This window comes from Hippoglossus stenolepis, chromosome 10, assembly GCF_022539355.2.
Source record: "Hippoglossus stenolepis isolate QCI-W04-F060 chromosome 10, HSTE1.2, whole genome shotgun sequence".
Lineage (NCBI taxonomy): Eukaryota > Metazoa > Chordata > Actinopteri > Pleuronectiformes > Pleuronectidae > Hippoglossus > Hippoglossus stenolepis.
Genome location: NC_061492.1, coordinates 6,825,685 through 6,843,353, shown reverse-complemented (window position 1 = coordinate 6,843,353; position 17,669 = coordinate 6,825,685). Strand labels below are relative to the sequence as shown.

Below are 17,669 nucleotides of genomic sequence, written 5' to 3'. Positions count from 1 at the left end.
CCCACCTCTTTTCAACATTTGGTGAAATCAATAAAAGGTTCTGCAGAAAAACACATTATTCCGTGTTGATGGTACTGAAGGTTGCAGGAGAAAACACGAGGACACGTCACCACCATCTGAGGTTGTTTGTTAGCAGGATTACACAAAAACTACTGAAAGGATTTTAACAAAACTTGGTGGAAGGATGGAACCCGGGCAGGAAATTTGGGGCGTGGATCCGTACAAACGGGCGGGACAAGGATTTTTTTTAACATGGGTAACAATAGGTAATATAGTCATCTTACAACAATGCTATTGCACCATGTTTTTATTGAAATGATCCAATGTTAGAAGACATTTAATGGACTTCAATTTAGTGTCCGTTCAAAAGCAAAAAAATAAAACCCCACAAAAAAACAAACAATAATCCGTTAAAAACACTCCAACAAACGTAACCACAAACATTGCCAAATAAATGTTTGCAGCTCCTCTGATGTAAAATACACCAAATCCACTTAAGAATTAAGGCGGAATGCAGTTTATTCCGACTGCCCCTTGAAAAAAAAAAAAATTCACTTGCATCTTTTCATGCAAATCCAACAAGACTGCTGAGAAAACTAAACAGTACCAGAACGTCAGTAGAAAAAAAAAAGAAATCATGAAACATGACAGTTCAAGACTACAACAATTTCCTATCGCCTGCTTCGAACAAGTCACAAAGTATTGCACAAAGTTAAGGATTGACACACAACACGAAAAATACTAAATCAAAAGCACTTTTAAGACCAAAATCTGAAGCTGTGATGGTAATAGAATATATCCTGTAAGTAATCGATTAAATACGCATTTCATGAAGTGTCAGGTGTATTATTGCTGGGAAAATAATGGTTTTAAAAGTGAATCCTAAAAAGTGTGAGCAGGAACTGTCTCCAGGAATCATCTGCTACGTGTAGCTCCATCGAGTGGTTCCTCTGTGGTCAGGTTAAATCTGAAATGATAAATTACAGTACCGATGCCGATTCTCCACCTTGGAGAAAGAGATAAGACTAAGACTAAGACAAAGGCATCACAAGAAAAAAAAATTAGCAGTCTTATGCCAGTAATCTTTGCTAGATGGACAATATGAGAAAAGTGCAATTCGCATCGGCAAATCAAGCAAGTGGATTTGACTCTAAATGTCTGAATCGAACATTTTCCTGCCCAAACAGCCACATATTACAGTTACTGAGCCAGATGACAAAAACATCACCGCGACATTCAACCGGCAGCTGCTGAAGACAACTGTACCTAAAGTGACCACTTACAGCTCAATTGTTCTTAATACTTAACTCCTCCGAAATGTTGCTTCATGAAATGTCTGCTGGACAATCATTTTCCTTCAAATGTTTGTGCAGTCATAATCACCATATCTCAACTAAAGATTGGTCAATTAACAATTTGAAGTCCCAAAGTCTCCAATGAAATCACCATAAGTCTTAAGTTACTGCTGGACCAGGGATTGTTTTGTTAATCAGTGCCGCAGATTTGTTACAAGAAAAAGAAAACTGCAAACCATATCGAAAAAAAATAAACAAAGAAATAAACAAAGAAACAAACAAAACTTTCAGCAAAACGAAATAAAATTTAATGGTTTATGTTCAAAGTGAAACAACCAAAACAAAAAGGAAGAAAAAGAAAAGCAAGTCTAAACTGTAATCATTAACAAAGGCCATTAATCTCTCTCCAAATTTGAGATGAGCACTCATTAAAACAAGTTTGTAACTTACATTGTAACGAATAAAAATCTATAGCTCTAAAAAGGAAAAGAAAATAACTCAAAATCAAAGTAAAAACAAAACAGAACGGCAAACTGAGCATGAATGAAGTTGCTCTCAGTCAGCATCAGATATAACCTCAGTACCTCCTTAAAAATAAAATAAAAATAAAAGGTGTGATTTTTACCTCGTGGAAATCTGCTCTGGGGTTTAAGGATCAAATCTCTCCCTGTCTTTGGTCCATTTCAATTCCCTACTCATCATTTTCACAGGATTCTTCTGCGATGCAACTTAGAATAAAAAGACAATTTACACAGGGATAACAAAAAAACTAAAACAAAAAAAACATCTCCCTCCAAGACTCGTCATGTTTTAAACTGTTAATCTGGTCGGAGGGTGAGAAAAAGTAGATCAACATCACAATGACTGATATTCATAGAAACCTAGAACAGACTGATTAAAAGTGCTTTGCTTTTTTTTGTTTTAGATTGACTCCAGACGGTGAGTGGTTGTGGAGTCTGCGTCACTGGATGATCATTTAAGGCATCTATTTCTAATTCTGATGGGGATCCAGGACAAAACACTGCTTCCCCAAAAGAAAACAACCACCAGCTCATTGCCAAACATGGTTTCCCCGTCTGTAGATTCTAAATTGTCACACTAAATTTTAGACACTTTGAAAACTATTTGCAGGTCGTTCTTTATGCTTCTGGATTTTCAGTGCACCCATCGCCTGCCTCTTTTATTCTAGTCCCCACAGTTAAACATGCAACAGATACTGACAGAATTTCAGATTTTTAGATAATTTTTCGAACTTTATCTTGAAGATATCTTGGGTAGCTTTTGCACTCAACATCTTCTCCCTAAAAAAAAAAAAAAACCCCACTGAGTGTCCTCAAGCCACAAGCATGAGAATAAAGATAAAAAAAAAACAGAACAACAAACAAAAACATTAAGCCAGCCTTAGACCAGTAACAAAAGGTGCAGAAGAGTCTCATTTCACTCGCAGTACACTAAAACCCAAACAGATGTGCCAGACTTCTCAAACTCGTACTTTAGCTCTCTCAAATAAAAGCCTGGTGCAGGTCGTTTCCCTCCCCCCCGTCTCCTCTACACCTGATTGTCCAGCTCTCTCTACTTGTGGCCCTTGCTGGTCTTGAAGGACACTTGCAGTATCTTGTCTCCGAGCCGGTAGCCGTTCAGGCTTGCGATGGCCATGGCCGCCTCCTCGTAGTTCGTCATGGTGACGAAGCCGAAGCCCTTGCACTTGTTGGTGTTGAAGTCTCGGATCACCTTGACGTTGGTTACGGCGCCGAAGGGGCCGAACATCTGCCACAGGAGGCTCTCGTCGGCGTCCTGGCCCAGGTTGTAGATGAAGATGCACCAGCCGGAGGTTGAGTTGCCGGGGACGCTGACACCTCCCATGCTACCCATGTGATCGACACTCATGGGGGAAAACCTGGAATAAGACGAATACATAATCCAGGAGCTTGTTAATCACTGCTCTACAAACGTTGAATCTTCATTTGGCTCTAAAGCAGAAACTAATCCTGTTATATATCTACAATCAAGCATAGTATTATTAAAAATAAAATAACTATGCTTCTTTCAACAAATGTTTTTCCTTATTTTCTTGAGTGCACAGTAAGTTTATTTAGGTTTTGGATATGACTTGCAAAAGATCAGGTCTTACTCAATGTCACAACATGCCTCACCTGAACCTCTGTGCCTGGTGGTGTACGGGCCCCCCGAAGCGTCGGGATTGGTTGTGGTAGAGCTGAGAAATGAGCTGCGTGTTTTTCGCCTGGTTAGGGTTGGCGGCAAATTTCACTGTGATTGGCTCAGCGGTCCCCGGTGGTTTTTGGCCATTCAGGCTCTTGACGGCTTCTTCCGCCTCCGCCCGCTTGTCAAACCGGATAAAAGCCACGCCGCGGGACACACCTGGGGACGAGAGTGCAGCTGGTGACAGCCCATTCTTGCACAAGGAGCATACCTACATTTCAGTGTAGCTGCTTTCTGGTGGCTACTTTTTATTTCTAAAAATATTTGTTATTTTCAAAAGCAAGGAAGTCATTCACCTGTCGCACCTGTACCCTGATCTACAAGTACTCGGGAGTTAATGATGTGCCCAAAACATGAAAACATGTCCTCCACGTCTTTCTGGGTCATGGCCTTTGGGAGACCGCTGATATACAGGTTGGCATCTTTTATTGTATCAGAGCTGGGCCGTGCGAATGAAACCTGGTGATAAGAGCAAACGATCCCCCGATTACAACTCTGAGACACACATACAACATAAAGTAACAAAAAGAGTACAAGAAATTAAATCTATCAAACTACTGACATTTTAAACAACTTATTTGAATTTACATGGACAGGTATATAGATTGTTTCATTAGTTACAATCATCTGAAAAGTTTTGTCTATTTACTAAAATAAACACTTTTTAAATCTATTTAAAAACTTAAAGAACTATTAAAAAACAAACTCGATCACTAAAACAGTTTCGGGTATGAAGTCTTAGGTCTGAGCAAAAATGAGTGGAGTCAGAAGCATAAAGAAACATTACAGCAACATAAAAAATGAAATAAAACTGATAAAAAGGTACTTCAAATACATATATGTATGAAATCAAATAAGTAAAATTAAAGTCAAACTCAACAGACATGTCAGATAGGGCAGTAAGTGAGCTGTGAAAGCAGTATCACTTTCTCGGGCTGACATGTTCTAGCTAGTTAGCGGACAGCACAGGAGCCACAGGAGAGTTATATGACATGACATCTTTGGTTTGAGAATTGTAGAACACCTTATTGCACGTTACCTTGATAGTTTTGGACTGTAGCCTTAGTCCATTCAGTGTACTGATAGCTCTTTCTGCATCACTAGGGTTAAGATAGTTAACAAATCCGTACCCTAAACTGTGGCCTAGAGAAAAAAAAAGGAAAACAATAAAACAAAACAAAAAAACGTTGTCGTTCAAAAAAAGCTGCAAACAAATAAATATTTAAAAACAAAAACAAATCTTAACATTGCATGCTAGTTCTGAACAAACAAACAAAACCATCTACAGTTAAACAGCGCTGGGCTGGTTGGAATAAATAAAAACAAGTCTGTGGTGGTGAAACGCTGAGAGAAACTAGGAGCCAACTCAAGCAGGAAAATAAATGTGGGATATTTGGGGAAATTAGTTACTTTATAAAATCAAAGAAGAAAGGAGTCAGGAAACACCTCTGTAGAATATATCCTGCCAGTAAAGACCAATTCATTTGAAAATGAGGGATAAACCAAAAGTCATAAAGCTGGAACACCACTGATGTACTCAGAGGCTGTTGCCACAAATTGTATCTTGTTATTTGCTAAGTGTGTAACAGGAAACCTTTGCCATTTAAAACAAAATCTTGGTTTAAACGGCGAGCTCATCGGTCACAGGTCTTATCGCTTCAGAGCGTAGCGTACCTGCAACTTTGTCTCGAATCAGCTTGGCGGACTCCACCTCCCCGATGCTGCTGAAGAGGCTCCGCAGCTCGTCCTGCGTCATGCTCTGAGGCAGGTAGTTCACGATCAGGTTGGTCTTGGCGTCCTTCCCCTCGTCCCCTCCCATGTGGTCTTCATAACCGTTCGACATGTCATACACCTCCTGCAAGTCGGCCAGGTGGGTCGGAAAAAAAGGACACAAAGCAAGGTAAGCACGCAGAGTAAGCAGAGCTTACGTTCAAATTGAAAAATTACAAGAAGCCTTTCTAAAAATATAAATAAACAAAAAGGCACACGATCCCAAAAGCTGCCTGTGGTACACCTACACATGCAAAACGAGAAGGGCAGATGATACAGGAAATCAATTCAAACTAATTACTTTCAAACTCAATTGCTGGCAGCAGCACAAAGTGAAAATAGAGTGAACAGTCATGTCCTACAATTTATACTCTTTGTCCACCCTGCTACCTCAAACAACCCCTTTACATCACTGATACGGAAACCAGAGCACACAGTGGGTACAATAACACAACAAGAGGTGCATGCTATTTTAAAACCTCCCATTTAATAAATCTTCATCTGAAATGATGTTTAAATGTTTTTTCCATCTGAAGTCTAAATCAATCAAAAGCCCAAAATCATCAGTCGATCGGCAGGAGCAGATTCAGAAAGTTAGAGGGGAGGTCTTTAAGTTGCAGTCGGCTGGTCCAACACAGGTACCGCTGCAGCTTCATTCATAAATAAGGAATTAAAGCTGATATTATTTCTTGCTATTCAATACTTTGACTTTCTTGTCATTATCATGTTCTTAAAAAGAGTCTGAATGAGAGATGGCGAGTGTGTAAATGGGCTGCAATGACAAAAATTGGAACAAGAGAATTTAAAATGCCATGGTGGTTTCGTTCTAAACCACCAACAACTCAACTGAATATTTAGTTCGGACCCAGACTAACAGTTAAGGAACCCAACATAAAGGCCATACACAAAACGTTTCTGGCCCAATTGTGCCTACTATGTGTCTTGCGTTTCTATCACACATCATTCACACTGCCGGCTCAGAAATCAGGGTTCAACATCTTGCCCAAGGACACTTCGAGAGCCAGGGATCGCAACGCCAACCTTCTGGTTAGTGGCTGACACGTTCTACCTCCTGAGTCACAGCCATCTATAGCTAAGTAACAGATAACGTCACGTCGCACTGCAATCTAGTCTGAAGGATCTGAGATTAGTTAAGTAAACAATATAAACTTCCCAGAGCCAGAACGAAACATTGCTTCATTAAACTTTTTAATTTTCCGTTTTCCCCAACATGCGGGTGTCGTGGTCGATACATTTACTGGTGGCTGCGATGGGATCAGGTTTGAAACGGGAACAAGTATGGCGGTCAAGCTGACAGAGGTCCATTCATGCAGGAGAAGGGCTGTGATTGTGTATTCTGGTGGGTAAGATCCACCGCCTAAGAGGATGAATGAGAGTCCTGTATTCAAACAGTAAACATGGGCAAAGCTGGTGGGAGCTGACATGCATATTTATTTTTTGATTTCTCCTAATGCCATCTCACCGTCTAATTCACAGTATGAAGTGAAATCTTTAAACAGGATAACAGGACATGAGGAGTCAACTCTTTGTCCAACACCTGACCAGAACATCTGATCAAACCAATATGGTTTGTAATGGAAACTCGCATCTCATACTCACTTTCAAGTACTTGATGTGTCCTCGACGAACTGCCATTAAGACACTTCACTGCTCCTGAGGCTGGGATAACAGAGAAGAAAAAAAGAAATCAAAAAACTCAGTCAATGTATGACAAAGAAAATACACACTTCAGGTGGGATATCCAGACAACAACCATTTAGCTCAATGGGCTTTTCTGATTTACTTGTCAGAAACCAGGACACAGGAACGGTCTTTAAATCACTATTGGCTCGTTTCTTCGAGAATAAGTTCTACAAGGTTGAAAATGCTTACATAATGTTCTGCATGTTACGTTCAGGACGTTACTTGACAGCTTTTCATTTCTCACATCTGCTGCACGGATGAGCCAGATGTGTAGGAAGCTGGTACCGTTATGAAATGATTGGCATGTGACGAGACAAACGCTCGCTTGTACGCTCTGCAGTTTGGGCATTTCTCTCTTTAACCCGTACAGTTGAAAAGGGGGATCAGTCATAGATTAAACTGGGTAAAGCAAGACATACACAGACGAGAGGCTTTTTCAAAACAAAATTAAGACTTTTTAACACATTCTCGAGATGAAAACCCCTGTTAGTGACCAAAGATGATCACGGTGATCAGCATTATCACAGTATTGAGCTAAAATGAGCGGAATATGTGCAGAACTTTAACATTAACATAGAAGAACGAAGGCTTCAGCTGTAAATAAGTCATGTCCGACTATCAGGATGATGCTGAAGACAGCAAATTTAATATCAGTGTTTTCCAATGTTCAGTTCCCCCTGACAAAACTGAATTTAAAGCAAATAGTCTTTAATATTCAATATGCAAAAGGGTAGGCACGGCAAAGTGTATTTGTATTGCACATTTCAACATCAATTCAAAGTGCTTTGTATCAAATATAGTCGTCACAAATTGCAAAAGCGACATGAGACAATATAATCCTGGATGACAACAAAAGCTGAATAGCACTGAGAGACAACCAGTCATTTCTGAAGCACTGATCCGTGATACATGAGGAGAAAACATGGCTGTGGTGTGATGTTTGAGATGAACGGTGATCTTTAATTGTTGTGAGCTGATCCACCTCTACCTGGACGAGTCGCCCCAGCACAGCACTTGAAATCCGGGACACAAATGCGACATTAGCTTCAGGACGACGTTAAAACTTTGGGCCACTAATGATTATTTACAGTAGAAATAGATTTACTACACAAACAGTTTAACATCCAAAGATAGGTGAGCCCTTTATTGGCGATCTGCAGCTCACTGCGCTCCTGAGCTTCTCTCCATCCCGGAAAAAACGTGCAGAGGCCCGATTAGCATTAGCAGGCTAGCTGCTGCACGCTCGCTCCGGTCGGATTAGAAAAGGCGACACACGTACAACCAGGCTCAGCAACAACAACAAAAAAAAACAACACAACTCGGCGGATACTGGTCTTTTATCATTGACGCAAAGCCACCGACACAACCCGCTCGCGTACGCGGTAGCACGACAGACTACGTGGCGGTCCGGTTCCCGGAAAAGCTAACGCGAAGCACCGTGGCGCTATTTTTGGAAAGCGCCGGGGTCGTTGTGCTTCTGTCCCCGCGCCCAAAACCCCAACGGCCTGCTAACGGGGGCCGCGGTAGGCTAACGTTAGCCGCCGCTAAGCTAACCGATGGCTCCCGCAGGGCCGCGAGAGCGACGCGGCGGCCAACGGGCAAATATCACACTACGTCGAAACCGGGAGATAAACCCGCCATTTTATCATCTCACCAGCTTGATGGGGGGAGTGGGTGGTGCTTTCTGCCTTCGTCTCCCTGTTTTTAAAATGATTTCTTCACGACGTTCGCCTCCCTCCGAGTCGACCTCACGTAGCGGAGAAGCGGAGGAAGGAGCTGCGCGATGAGCCCCGTCACGAACGCTCCAGCCCGGCCACGCCTCTGCAGAGGTACCGGGGAGGTCAACATCCACCGGGGGTCTGCTCTCACCTGTCAGATTATTAGGAACCACGTACATTTACTTATTAAGGTATCTGTACTTTATGTAAGTTGATTTATACTCAGGTACTTTTACTCTACTACATATATCAGCGAATATGTGTACTCTCTACTTGAGTACATTTTTACAAAGCATTGCATTACATATTCAAATTTGTATTATTATTATTATTATTATTATTATTATTATCATTATCATTATTATCAATATATAAAATAAGTAATAATTTAGATATAGGTGGGTACATAGGTGGGCGCCAAGACCCAGCCACACTGTGCAAATACTTTTTACTTTGAATACTTCGACTTCATCTTTTAAACTGTATTTGTCCCCAAACCGAGAGAGCTCAACAAACTGCAATTAAGAAAACGTCTTCATCAACGTGAGGATACGTGCGCTGCAAAAAGTCACAACTTCAATCATTTCCATTTGTATCTACAGCAAGGTAGTACAACACGTAAGACATGCAAGAACATGGACATATTGTACAAGGACATAGTTATAATTATATCATAGCAAGTTAGAATAGCAAGTATTATAGGTATTTTTACTCAAGAAGAAACATTATTGTGTTACTTTTACCTTTACTCGAGTACATTTTCTTTGTCCATTTTCTTTGTACTTTTACTTAATTAAAATGTTACTGTACTTCCTTCACCACTTATGAGGAAACCTCTACAGAGTGAAAAACTGAAGCTGGAGCGCAGAGAATCTAAGCACAAGCACGGGCTATTTGAGTGCAAGCGCAGGGATGTGAGAGAGAGCACTACAAGTGTTGTAGCAGTTCACATACTTGTCACATCATTAGTGTCTACATACTTTACATACACCACGCAACAGACAAAATTGTGGTCAATGCTGTAAAGATGTTTTAGTTTAATTTCCCTCAGAAATGTCCCTGTTTCTCTCTAATAACATTACACACAGAAGCAGTGGAAAAAGTGCAGTGTCTACAATAATAAAAGAAATAAAATCAAGGTCAAGACAATATAACATTGCACATGAACACAAGTCGTCATATCACACTAATTTGTTTAAAAGTACTAAGATGTGAAAGATCACCACTCAGCAATATAATGCTACAGTGTTGAGCCTATAGACTGAATGGTGCATTCATGTTTAAATCAATAAACTGCTTTCCATAAACCATCATCAACAACACAACTGCATCATGTGCGTAACATCTTTAACCTAATTTCATGTGGCAGGTTTTGTAGTGTACATATATACACATATATATTGGCAGTAGTGGAGTAGGTGAGTTCACAAGAGTGTCTGCAGCTAAGAAACAATCATTTAACAACAGTCACAATAGACAGACGTGACGGGATCTGTGCAGTGCAGTTCAGTTTTTGCCCAGTATGTGATATTCCATGAATGGTCGCTCCCTCATCAGCTGTGCCACCATTATTAAAACGACAACCTACAAGGTAAGAGAAAAAGAAAGGAGAGGAGGATTCTGGTTAATTACAGGGAAATTAACTTCTGAAACTGGAATAATTAGAGGAGACATATGAAGCTTTTTCCTCTTATATATTCAACATGTTTGTTGAGGAGCCCCACCCACAAGTTAGCAGGATTGGTTTCTTTGTGACATCACAAACCCTGGCTGTTTTAATGGTTTTTAAAGGGGAACTTTAACGACGAACCAAGTGTGTACAGAAAAAACAGGATGAAGAGTTTCGCACCTCGACCAGAAAAACCACCGGAAGGCCCCAGATGATAAAACTCAGCACAAACTGTAAAGCCTTCTCCAGCTTGACCTGGCAGCCCTGAAAGAGTGAGAAACACAGGGGATTAATCCCACATTCATGCTGGTATGTTTTATATTTATGAGTGCTGAACTTGTCTTGATTTCTACCTGTGTGTAAAGCTGCCATGGCTGCTCCACAGTGCCATTGCAGGAATGGAAAGTAGAGTTGCAGCAGCTTTGGGGCACAGATAGCTCACCGGTGCGATTGAACCAGGAGGTTTTAAACCAGTCCCTGTAGCCATGGACACCACAACACTGCAACTAACGAGGATCAAAACACAAAATACCCAGTCACTTACACCATCCATCCATCCATTGTCCACTTATCTGGGCTCAAGTTGTGGAGGTAGCGATTCAGGGTATCCCAGACATCACCATCTCTAGCAATGTTTTCCAGCTCTGCCTTGAGGATTTTGAGATGTTCTCAGGCCAGATGGGATATGTAATTCCTCCGGCTATTCTGGGTTTACCCGAGGCTCTCGTACAGCGGGAGGCAGCCAGGAGGTATCCTGACTAGATGCATGAACCAACCCAACTGTCCCCTTTCAATGTCACAGGGCAGCAATTCTGCGCCGAGCTCCCTCCAGATGTTTGAACTCCTCACCCTATCTCTAAGGCTGAGCTTAGCCACATTACATTACATTACATTTCATTTAGCTGACGCTTTTATCCAAAGCGACTTACAATAAGTGCATTCAACCATGAGGGTACAAACCCAGAACAACAAGAATCAAGAAAGTACAATTTCTTCAAAAAAGCAAAACTACAAAGTGCTATAAGTAAGTGCCATTTATGCCACCAAACGGAGAAAACTAAATTTGGCTGCTTGTTTTTGTTATCTTGCTGGAAAGCTGTGCCTTGCGGCTCAGCTCCTTCTTCACCAAAATGGTCCGGTACAATGCTTGCATTACTGCTGATGATACACAGACCCACCTGTCCATTTCACGCTCCATCTCCGCCTCGCTCATGAACAAAACTCACCCACTAGCACAAACATGCTAGGGGTATGTGGATGCCTACAATAACTGAACTGAACACTCACTTGCTCCTGCATAGTATCCACAGCTCGAGAGCTGGGGTCGTGGCTGTTTCCTGTGTAATTCTGAAAGACTCCACTGAGGGAAGCTGTTTCTGAATCCAGCTAAACAAAAAGGCAGAAGACATCAAATAAATCTGTAACAAAATAATCCACAAACTATAAAAACTCCAGTGCAATGCACATGAACTCACCAAACGACTCACTGGTAACTTAACTGATGTTTATCTTACCTTTACAGAATGGAAATAAGCCAACGCAGTGGCCGTACTTTCCAGACAGAAGACCACGACGAGGAGATAAACAAACTGGAGTGGAGAGGAACACACTTTATTATATACAGCCCAAAGACTGTTACACACACAGATGCCCTGATTCACACATACACTGACAACCTTACCAGGCCCTGCAGACAGATGGAATCCCTGAGGCTCAGCCACAAGCCGAGGCACCCGCTGGCTACGAGGACAGCAGCGCTGGCAAGGGTGAGGATCGCTGGCATGGTGATGTAGGTGTTCGAAAAACATAAGCTGCCCTGCCAGTACTTCATCAGCAGATAGACTCCGCTCAAGCCCATCACCAACCCCAGCACCTGGTGAGGTAAAAAAATAAAAAATTAAAGACTAATCTTTTTTTGTTGTTTTTATTCAGTAAAACTCAACACAGTATGCATTGTATCTGTATTAACTGATGATGTAAAACACTAGGCCCAACGTTAATTTCCCAAGCAGTCACAAGAGTGTATGTGTGTGTGTGTGTGTGTGTGCCCTGTGGTTTGTGTAGTGTCAGTAGCTTTATCCAAAAACTCAAATAGTCTGAAAACTGAAATAGTCACGACAGAAACCCAATCAGATGCCTGATTAAGAGGTTTTTTTTTAAAGCAGAGAGAATTAAATAGGCTAATTGTGTGTGTGTGTGTGTGTGTGTGTGTGTGTGCGTGTGTGTGTGTGTGTGTGTGTGTGTGTGTGTGTGTGTGTGTGTGTGTGTGTGTGTGTGTGGACCTAAATCTCTTTACAAAATCACATTATATGGATTTGTCTTCCTCGTGGGGATAAAACCAAGTCCCCGTTATGTAAATAATCAAATTCTAAGATAAAGACATGTTTTAATGTTAGGTGAAGGATTGGGTTAGGTTTAGGCTTTGATTCTCCAGGAAATGACATTACATTACATTACATTACGTTACATCTCTCTCTCTCTCTCTCTCTCTCTCTCTCTCTCTCTCTCTCTCTCTCTCTAGCTTATGGCCTATGAAAGCTTGTTGTCAGAGCTGGAGAAGAATAAAAGCAGCTGGACATACAGAGACAGTAATGGAGTGTCACTTACGCCCAGGAGCAGACAGGTCAGCTGAAGTGTTGTTCTCACTGCGTTTCTGCTCTGCTCGCTCATTTTTACGCGAGAGGAGCGAGTGGAGTTAAACTCCGGAGAAGCGTTAACGTGGAGAAACCGTAACCGAGCAGGAACTTTGTTCGGAGACAGAACCGCAGTTTTTATTTGATGGGAGGAAGAGGGAGAGCCGGAGTCACGTGTTTTTTTTATTTTATTATATCGCTGCAGACTTTGTTTCCGCGACACAAGGTTCCCCAAAGAACGCGGAAATGAGAGAGGCGGGAAACATGAACTCAGCTCAAGTTAAAAGACACCAAAGAGTATTATAATAACAACTCTAATATACATAATAAAAACAATAATACTAATGATAACAATAATAATAATAATCATATCAACAACAATAATAATACTATTATTATTAACACTAATATATATATATACAATACTAGTATATAATACTAGGGAGTATAATAATAACAACAAAATAATGATAACTATCTTCTACATGATAAAAACATAGTTATAGTATTAATGATAACAATAAGAATTATCATAAATATAATGACAATACTATTATTAATAATAACAACAATAATAATAATAATAATTTCATTTCTGAGTTGAACATTGAACAATACACCTCAACAAAATTAAGATAATCACAAACCGATCACATTCGCAGTTTGTTTGTCCGACTGTTTGATGTATGAGGGCTCTATAATATATATTTTTTAAATATATGTATGAAAAATTAAGCCAATAAGTGAAGGACAATAAAAGGTGGTCAATGAAATATCTAACATAATTTAGACTTTAATTGAAATAAATAGATAACCAGTTTGAGGAATACTGATTATTCTGGTTTTACACAGACTTTATACCAGGATATATTGGCAGCTTTAACTTAACCTACTGTGTCGATAGTACACGTTTCTCTATGTTTATTGTAGATTTCTGTGAGACCTCATTTTGTAAAGAAACTATTTATAAGATATATTTAGTGTAGAAAGCGATAGTGTGCTCAGTGAACCAGTCCTTCATGTCACGGTCTGCTGCAGAAACTCACAGCTGCAACAAACTGTACGTGGTCTGATTCAAGGTTTCTGTATCAGTGGCACCCACTTCACAGATACAGTAATCTCCTGCATCCTCAGCCTGAACTCCTGCCTTTCTGAGTGAATTCAGGTTCTGATCCACTGCTGCTGAAGCGACCTGGCGTACTGTGACCACGTCTACTTATTACCAGGTTTCTGCAGGTACCAACTGAGATCATCATCAACGCCTGTAGTGGCTGTGCAGCCCAGAGAGACTTGGATGCAGGACACTGAGTCACAGAAGCACTGAAAACTGATCCTGGAAAAGAAAAAACACAGTTTGAAACAGTTTTTCTAGTGTGAGGTGAAGAAAATGCAAGTACAAACCAGACATTCAACTTAGGTGCAAGAATGTTTGTAGGGGTTTGCACAGTGTGGAGCTGAGCATTAATAAACTGTGATGCTCTCGAATGAGGTTTTTCTAATAAAGTTTGTACTGATGCTTAACACAACAAACTGTTTCATCTTTAATCTTCTTACATGATTTTAAAACGCCACTTGATATTCCTCCTCTGTGCAGAATGAATATCTTGGAATTTTAATAAGCTTGTAAACATAACTTCTACTACTTCTTTTAATTTGTAAGGAAAATTATGACATATTATTGATCGTTTTATGAAGATTGGAACCATGCTTGAATATAAGCGAAACAAAACCAAAGATATAAATAATTAACAGCCAATATTTGCCCGCAAATTTGACTGTAAATGTAATCATTAGATCTTATTAAATTTTATTTTCAAATGATTCATTCAGAACTCTAAATAAATTGGTGTTTGTTGTGCTTGGTGAGGTTACTGTCAGTCTCTGTGTTCACTGGTCTGTGTCCCACTCTCTTCCTGTTGTAACAGCTCATGTCTCTGCGTCTGACTGAAGGAGGTTTTTGTACGACTGTAATTCACTGTGTGAACACACTCGCTCCGTTTACTACATGTCCGCTATAACAGTAGTAAACTGCTGCATCTTCACTCTGAACTCCACTGATGGTCAAAGAGAAGTCAGAGCTGCTTCCACTGCCACTAAACCGAGCTGGTGTTCCTGAATGTCTAGTGCTCACCCTGTATATTAGGAGCTCTGGAGCCTGTCCAGGTTTCTGCTGGTACCAGGACATACAATCAACAGAACTACATTTTCCAACAAAACGGGGTTGGTGTTACAGGTCAGCGTGACAGTGGATCCTGGGTAAATGTCACGACTGGAGGCTAGTCTGCAGTCACACAGCACTTTGCATCTGCACACAAACACAAATCATACATTAATCAGCGGGGTGAAGAGAGAACAGGCAGGCGCATCACGTCTGAAATGTTGCTGAGTGACTGAACCTGTGAAGCTGCAGCAGGCCAAGCGTCCAGATGAGGAGGGTGATGAGAGTCATGGTGGTTGTGGAGTGGGCCGTGGATTCTGGAGTCCTGCAGAGGATTGGAGTCACAGGACTATAAGCCTGATTCAGTGGAGGATCAACTGACGATGCGAAAGCCTATCTCTATGGAAATGATTCACTCTGCTCTGAGCGGACTGAAGGTGACGTGGACGTACAGCTCAGGAGCAATTGCTGTTGAATTTACAAAATATGAAGAAGCAGAATTGGGCTGATCAGCATCTGGATTCAAATTGTCACTTTCATTGATGCAAGTATGTATTATTTCGTTCCCCTTGAATTACAGAGTGAATGACGTGCAATAGAATTTTTAAAACATTTTGTTTAATTCTTTTGAAACATCCTGTTTGTTTTACAGCTTTCAAATGATGTCAAACTAATACTAAAAATATTAATTCATGACAAAGTTAAATCAACTTTTTGTCTCTCAATGTTCAGAAGTATTAACAAAAATGTCAACAAATACATATTTTTATTAAATCTTGATGAAATTTCCAAGCCACATTAGCTCAATAAACATTAAGTGTAAATTGTGTGGATTTAACCAGAGCAAGTGACTCTTCACTGGACAGACTGTTGTTCACGGTGCAGGAGGTTTTGTACGAGCACCTAATGAGTCTGTATCACTGTGGTGGACTTTGGTGGAGGAACCAAACTAAATAGTGACTGTAAGTACAGAGATTTTGCTTTGTGCTTTATAGCATGTCAAAAGAACAAGTATTTAGATAAAGTTCAGAGATTGACTGGCTGATAATATTGTTGAATTTGTATCAATCTGGGGAGTAAATCTCATAATATCCTGAGAGAAAGAAATGCAGATCAATATTTATTGGTGCCAATGAGTTTTGTAGATTAATACAATGATAGAAACATACTAAAAACAAATGTTTCATCTATTTCTATGCTAATGATGATTTTATTCACATGTTTGAACATTTTTAAATAGAATTTGCTCAACCAGCTAAATCATAAACTGTTTAAAATGTTTAGTTTAGATCCAATTAACTTATATTTTGCACAAAATCTGATGTTGAACACAGACAGGATTTTATCAGTAGATGCAGCTCAGCTTTGTGTTCCAGCTTCATGGTGAAAAGGAAGTGAAACTAGTAAACAAGAGGGTTGAACTGTTTTCACACCAGTATTTCAGCTCTGTATGAGTTTAAACAGAAAGAAAATCATCTCTGGGGCGGAGTTATTCTGTCTGCGTTGAGAAACGAGCGTGAAGAGCGTCCTCAATAATCATCAATAATCGTATCAGTGAACCTTCTCCAGCCGCGACTGACACTTGAACCCTGCGGCTGATGGTCTGACCACTGGTGAATGATGTTCAACAGTAAAGTTCTTCTGTTTCATTTTATAACAAACAAGAAATCACCTGTACGTCATTTTCCTTCATCTCATCATACATACTTTTCTCCCCTCTCTCTCCTCCAGTGGGTGTGGTGCGGCCCACCTGACCAGTCCTCCCCCTCAGTGAAGAGCTGCAGCAGGGCGATTCCTCTGGTGTGTCTACAATAGCGGGGCTTCCCTCAGCCTGGAGCCTGGGCTGGGAAAGGTGGGGAAAAGCAGCAACTCTCAGGGTGTCTCACAGCCCAGGGTCCTGGGAGGGCGGCCACTACAGCTGGAGCAGCACCATGAGCCTCCTTGCAGAGCAGTGGAGGAAGGCGAGCTCGTGAGCGTGAGGCCAGTCTGACCGGACAGAGCCCTGTCGCTCCAAACCTGGACCTGACCTTTACTCCAGAGTAGAGAAGCGATGGACAGTGTGCTCTACTGTGGGTCGTGTAACTGATTTACAACATGTTCTACTGCAGCTCTGCATGTCTTCATGTCTTTTCTTCAACTCATTATGACAGTCAATGCTATATGTATTGCTACTTTTGAAACAAGAATAAATATTTCATGTTCTCATGTCATTTCTTTTTCATTTCTATTTTTTACTTTACTAAAATAAATGTATCATCACCCAACATCTGCTTCCGTTTTATTTTCTGCGGCCAAGATATTAATGTGATATGTGTTTTACTTCTACTTAGGCAAGTAATTTCTCGTGTGGATCTGCATAAAACCATGTTTCTGACTTTAGGTTGATCATTGAACAAAATGAGTAGAAATCACAAAAGTATCCACATTAGTAGTTTGTAGGACTTTCCTCATAATTCATATTATTGTCAATAAGTGACAGAAGTAAAAGTTTATAATGAAACC

General features: G+C 40.6%; 2 protein-coding genes and 3 gene segments (V, D, J or C); all 5 read right to left on the bottom strand.

The window, feature by feature from the left end:
* Positions 1 to 15,294, bottom strand: part of LOC118116393 — a 56,780-nt gene extending 41,486 nt beyond the window's left edge. Inside the window, 1 exon segment of the C gene segment in view lies at positions 14,995 to 15,294. Coding sequence covers positions 14,995 to 15,194 — 200 coding nt within the window.
* The window catches only part of LOC118116383, a 52,659-nt gene that overhangs the window by 18,875 nt on the left and 16,115 nt on the right, over positions 1 to 17,669 (bottom strand).
* LOC118116380 overlaps positions 1 to 17,669 on the bottom strand; it is a 61,970-nt gene that overhangs the window by 37,875 nt on the left and 6,426 nt on the right.
* Positions 290 to 8,820, bottom strand: elavl1a (ELAV like RNA binding protein 1a). 3 transcript variants are annotated; one of them, XM_035168062.2, is made up of 7 exons: positions 8,644 to 8,820; positions 6,906 to 6,965; positions 5,190 to 5,370; positions 4,555 to 4,658; positions 3,812 to 3,974; positions 3,449 to 3,674; positions 290 to 3,192 (listed from the first exon to the last, which is right to left on the bottom strand). In XM_035168062.2, exons 2-7 carry the CDS (start codon positions 6,939 to 6,941, stop codon positions 2,868 to 2,870), a joined length of 1,035 nt encoding a protein of 344 aa, XP_035023953.1. In that variant the 5' UTR covers positions 6,942 to 6,965; positions 8,644 to 8,820; the 3' UTR covers positions 290 to 2,867. The 3 variants fall into 3 exon arrangements, with proteins under 3 accessions (XP_035023953.1, XP_035023952.1, XP_035023954.1); XM_035168061.2 differs by having other exon boundaries at positions 5,190 to 5,382; positions 8,644 to 8,819; XM_035168063.2 differs by lacking the exons at positions 4,555 to 4,658; positions 6,906 to 6,965; positions 8,644 to 8,820 and having other exon boundaries at positions 5,190 to 5,327.
* Positions 9,715 to 13,202, bottom strand: tspan37 (tetraspanin 37). The gene is made up of 7 exons (XM_035168064.2): positions 12,984 to 13,202; positions 12,058 to 12,249; positions 11,891 to 11,965; positions 11,664 to 11,762; positions 10,730 to 10,882; positions 10,557 to 10,640; positions 9,715 to 10,291 (listed from the first exon to the last, which is right to left on the bottom strand). The coding sequence occupies exons 1-7, from the start codon at positions 13,044 to 13,046 to the stop codon at positions 10,214 to 10,216; spliced, it is 744 nt and encodes a 247-aa protein (XP_035023955.1). The 5' UTR covers positions 13,047 to 13,202; the 3' UTR covers positions 9,715 to 10,213.

Coding starts and splice junctions, on each gene's coding strand:
- elavl1a (XM_035168061.2), bottom strand. CDS start 6,941: ATGGCAGTTCGTCGAGGACACATCAAGTACTTGAAA. Junction 3,975..4,554: donor TACAGTCCAAAACTATCAAG/GTAACGTGCAAT, acceptor TCTTATCACCAG/GTTTCATTCGCACGGCCCAG. Junction 3,193..3,448: donor CACCAGGCACAGAGGTTCAG/GTGAGGCATGTT, acceptor GTCTTATTCCAG/GTTTTCCCCCATGAGTGTCG.
- tspan37 (XM_035168064.2), bottom strand. CDS start 13,046: ATGAGCGAGCAGAGCAGAAACGCAGTGAGAACAACACTTCAGCTGACC. Junction 12,250..12,983: donor TGACCTGTCTGCTCCTGGGC/GTAAGTGACACT, acceptor TTACCTCACCAG/GTGCTGGGGTTGGTGATGGG. Junction 11,763..11,890: donor CTTATTTCCATTCTGTAAAG/GTAAGATAAACA, acceptor CTTTTTGTTTAG/CTGGATTCAGAAACAGCTTC.